Source organism: Trifolium pratense, linkage group LG2 (genome assembly GCF_020283565.1).
Source record: "Trifolium pratense cultivar HEN17-A07 linkage group LG2, ARS_RC_1.1, whole genome shotgun sequence".
Classification (NCBI taxonomy): domain Eukaryota; kingdom Viridiplantae; phylum Streptophyta; class Magnoliopsida; order Fabales; family Fabaceae; genus Trifolium; species Trifolium pratense.
In genome coordinates, this window is record NC_060060.1 from 41,157,773 (window position 1) to 41,162,461 (window position 4,689).

The 4,689-nt window shown below is 33.1% G+C and overlaps 1 protein-coding gene and 1 non-coding gene across 2 annotated transcripts; both read right to left on the reverse strand.

Moving 5' to 3' along the window:
• Positions 1–348: 348 nt before the first annotated feature.
• LOC123911975 lies at positions 349–451 on the reverse strand. Its single transcript, XR_006810833.1, has one exon. It is a non-coding gene; the product is annotated as a U6 spliceosomal RNA (small nuclear RNA).
• A 60-nt stretch (positions 452–511) lies between these two features.
• On the reverse strand, positions 512–4,223 carry LOC123909058 (protein HOTHEAD-like). The gene is made up of 6 exons (XM_045959834.1): positions 4,069–4,223; positions 3,263–3,608; positions 2,473–2,771; positions 1,571–1,962; positions 875–1,410; positions 512–766 (listed from the first exon to the last, which is right to left on the reverse strand). The coding sequence occupies exons 1-6, from the start codon at positions 4,148–4,150 to the stop codon at positions 712–714; spliced, it is 1,710 nt and encodes a 569-aa protein (XP_045815790.1). The 5' UTR covers positions 4,151–4,223; the 3' UTR covers positions 512–711.
• Between the last annotated feature and the right edge of the window lie 466 nt (positions 4,224–4,689).

Genomic DNA, 4,689 nt, shown 5'->3' on the forward strand with positions numbered 1-4,689 from the left:
AATAATAAATGTTATTGAAAATTTATTTTCAGTAAAATAAAGTAAATACATTTAATTTTTGCAAGACGTTGTTGATTTAAAATAGAATTCATCAAGTCATTTGGCTCAAGTGGTTAATGAGTTTCACCAAAAAGGACGAATTTCGGGAGAACCCGAGTTTGATTTCTGGGTGGAACAATTTCTTGGCCAGACTTTACTTACCTCGCGACCGAACTCTGGACTAGGATTCAAAAATTTATTAAAAAAAAAATTCAAAGATTATAGTTGCTTAAATTCTTAAAGAGTTGAAAAATTGTTTGGAGTATTGAGTTTATAACTTTTGAGAATCGGTTGAACAAAAACTGCTTAAAAAATTTAGACGATTTCTCGATTTGTGCGCGTCATTCTTGCACGGGACTATGCTAATTTTCTCTATATCGTTCCAATTTTATCGGATATCCTTGAAGGGGTTTTCTCCATGAGTAGAGTAGACACCAATTTATGAACATAAAATAGAGGGGAAAAAAACATATAATAAATTAATTCATACAATTTTATTTGGTTCATTAATTGTTTGATATTCAATTGAACAAAGGTACAATATTGCATTGATTTTGGAGTAACAATTTGATATAATCTAAATATAGAGTGGATTTTCTCAGTGACTTAACCCCAATTGATGAACATCAAATAGAGAAAAAAAAACCATATAATAAATTAATTTATACAATTTTATTTAGTTTCATCAGCAACAAGCCTCTCCTGCAATATTTTAACTCCCATATACCTGCAGACCAAATTAATAAAAAAATCAAGTACCATAAGATATTTAAATTCTTCATATAAAGTAGCAATTTCAACAATGTAATATGAATATACTAACTATATAATTTACCTTCCAAGCATCATAACAGTAGCTTGAGGATTAGTTCCAGGAGAATAATTAAAAGTAGAACCATCGATTACGCGCAATGCATCGACGCCAAGAACCTTATAATTGCGATCGACAACCCTACCAACTTGGCAACCACCATGATAATGCCATATAGTCATCACAGTGTCTCTACAAAATTGTGCCAAAGAAATTGAAGTCCTATTTGCAGTCATGTTAATTAGACTAGAAGCTGACATGTTATTGTATTTAAATGGAGAAAAAGCCTTTGAATCGATTATTTTTTCAATGATTCTAATGCCTTGTATGCATTTTTCTAAGTCTCTTGGGTCTTGGAAATAGTTAAATGTTACCAAAGGGTTTTCATTTGGATCAGTGTTTCTAAGTTCCAAATGACCCTTTGAAATTGGACCATTTATTTTTTCTAGAATGAATCCACCCTGGAAAGCTTCTTCTTGTAGGCTCTCCATCTTTTCTATTGCTTTTGCTAGGGCTTCTGGGGTCCTTTGCTTTGGTGGCAACTTTGAAAACTGACCAATCTGCATTTGTAATTTGTGACCAATTAAAATTAATTAATTTTGTTACATCAAACTTTTACTTAAAAAAAAATTTGGAGCTTGGATCACGCATTCACACGTGTCACGGTAGGACAGTCCATAAAAATATATAGATCTAATTTAAATTTTAAGATGCACGTACCTTTGGAGAAAACATTCCAAAGTTTTGTTGAGAATCACGGTTGAAGTTTTCACCACTTGCGGCTTCAATGTAGCTGCCGAAGTTGGTAATACCAACGACTTGGATGAGGGATACTTCTGTGGGGGTAGGAGACGGGATAAAAACAGCGTTCATCGGATTATCTTTCATTCCCCGTCCTACCAAAGGTTGATCCAATACTACATCAATATTGTGTTCCCTAAGATGATGGGTTGGTCCAATTCCACTCAACATTAGAAGTTGTGGGCTACCTAGTGCACCAGCTGAAACTATGATCTCACTCTTAGTCCCCTGTTTCAGATATGCCCTATGTTCTAACCCATGAGCATCCTTGAATACAACTCCATATGCAACTGGCCTTGAATTTGATCTCTCTGTTTCATATCATGCACAATGCATTCACAAAATATCATTAATTGGACCAAACCACCAAAATAAATTATCCCATAACTCAATTATATATGGATATCGTATTTTATATATGTAGGTGTCAGAGTTCGAATTCGGGAATCGGGATCTCCCACTTATTCACCCCAAGAGGTGAATTTCTAGCCTAATGGTTTCTTGAACAAAAAAATAGTAAAAAATTATGTTTTTATATAAGAGTATACATCCAGACGATATAAAAAAAAAGTTTTTTTCTTCAAATATTTACTTCTAAAGTGATTTCAAGGATTTGTTGCAGTTGACAATGAATGTATTCACGCCGGTGGTGATCATTGGATATTGATCAGAAGATGTAAATTTCAAGCTTAGAATTTTAGATTTTAAAATTAAAATATGCATTGAAATCTTAACCATCTGATCTCGATCCAATGATAATCGACTCTTTTGATGCATGAAATGAATAATATGATGAATTAATTAAGGATTAGGATGAAAACCTTTAGTAAACAAGATCCTATAAACAGTGGCATGCAAAAGAAGAGTAATTCCATCGGAGTTAGCATATTCCAAAAGATCAGCTGCAGTATGTCTATGACCATTTTGGTCAAAGATTGTACCTCCAACCTTAGTCCCATAAATATGATCAAAAGTATAGCCATTGTAAGGCAATACCCCTGCTTCCAACAATCCATCCCTAACTGCTGATTGAAATTGCAGCACAGGAGGCCGGAACACCACCACCCTCTCCACCCATTTATATGATTCATTCACCAATTTTTCTTCCCAACCAGTTTCTCTGAAAACATCAACCAATGCACACAAAAATATGAAGTATAGATTGTGTAATACTCTCTCCGGTTCTTAATACTGGAGACAATTTATTTTTTAAATTCATTGAAAATTTAATGCATTTCGTTTATATTATACACTGGTGCTAGTCCTGACTATTTGGAGGCCTGGTCTGGACGAAAGTTAAAAATGAACTTCTTAATGAAAAAACACAAATAGTTTATAAAAATAGCAGTGGATTTCAATTTGAAGTTTTATTTTGATGACACGAGCTCTTGAATTGCCCACACAAATAAGACTTCAAATTGAAATCCACTACTATTTTTATTTTTTAAACCAACCTCTTTATTTTTTTAGAGACTCACTACCATGTAATTGTTTTAGGCCCAAAAAAATAGAGGCCCGCATATATGTATATATTAGATTCTCGATGAATTAAAAAATAAATTTTCTCTTAATTATATTAAGAACAAGAACTGTAGTTTATTTTTTTGTTACCTTACGTAGCGACGGCTTGCACGAGTATAGAATCCAGCATTAATGCAGCTTCCACCACCAAGAACACGAGCTCTTGAATTGATGACACCATCTTCAGAAATAAATCGTTGAGCAGGAGAGGAAAGAGAGGTATCAGATAATGGATCACCAAATGCACTTAAATTTGTTATGTTTGGGTTCCCATAAGGTGATCCACCACGCTCAAGCATCAAAACATTGTGATTTTGTGACAGTGTCGCCGCCAATGGACACCCTGCGGTGCCGCCACCAATTATGATGTAGTCATAGTAGGATGTTCTTGGTGCTGAAGTTGCATCTTGCATAAACTTGTATTTTCTACCTGTTTCTGTATTAATCAGGATTTTAATTAGTTTTATATTTACTATACTAGTAAACAAAATAGTTTCCTATGTAGTGTTATAGTAAATTGTTTTGTATATGATATAAGCTGTTTTTTACAAATTATCTGAAAGTGCTTATAAAGATAAGCTGAAAACAACTCATGAACATGTTATGAGTTATTTTTATAAGTTCTTTCAAACAGTTTCATAAGTGTTTAAGTCATTAAATAAGTTCAAATAAATTGGTTTCGATAGGTTAAAAACAAGATTTGGCCCGGCTTACGCTTAGGCCCATTTTGGATATAAATTTTAGATTTTCTTGCTTTCTTCTCATTAAGCAAAATAGTTATGCATTCATCCATATTAGTTATTAAAATTATTGTTACCAATTTGACAATCTTAACTTGCTGCAATTAGTTATAAGTTATAACCAAAAGAGAGCTAAACAAAATACATTACTATTACCTTTTTGAGATACACAATGTTTAGGAGAGAAGATAATTCCAGCAAGAGAAAGAAGAATTAGCCTCCAAAACCAAACACCCATTTTAGAGCTTATGACTTATATGAGGAACAATAAGTTCAAATAATGATTAGTCCTTGTGAATGGAATATATGGTGGAGTATGTTTTTGTGAGACATACCAACCCTTCTTGTGATGATTTATATAATGTGCAAAGTCCAACGATACCAGCGGCTATAACTTTGACTAACATAAAGATTACTTACTATTTTTACTTTTTATCGCACAAACTAAAACTAATGCTATCAGTATTTTTTTATATTTTTGTTGTGTAGAAGAAATACATGTATGACATCAATCGTTAGTTGATCCAATAGTAATTGACGCTTGACTTGATAGGAAGAACCACAGTTCGATTTTCACAACTACGATCGGAAGGAAGCTTGAACCAGATTAAACGATCCAGTAGACCAAATACACATGATGTAAAAAAATTGCATGCCCCACAAAATTCAAGAAAATGCAGATTTTGTGTTGCTTTTATTGCCCCATACTCCTTCATTAATCATTACCACCCCTGATTTTTTATTATTTTTTTGTACATACCTCCCCTGATTTATTAC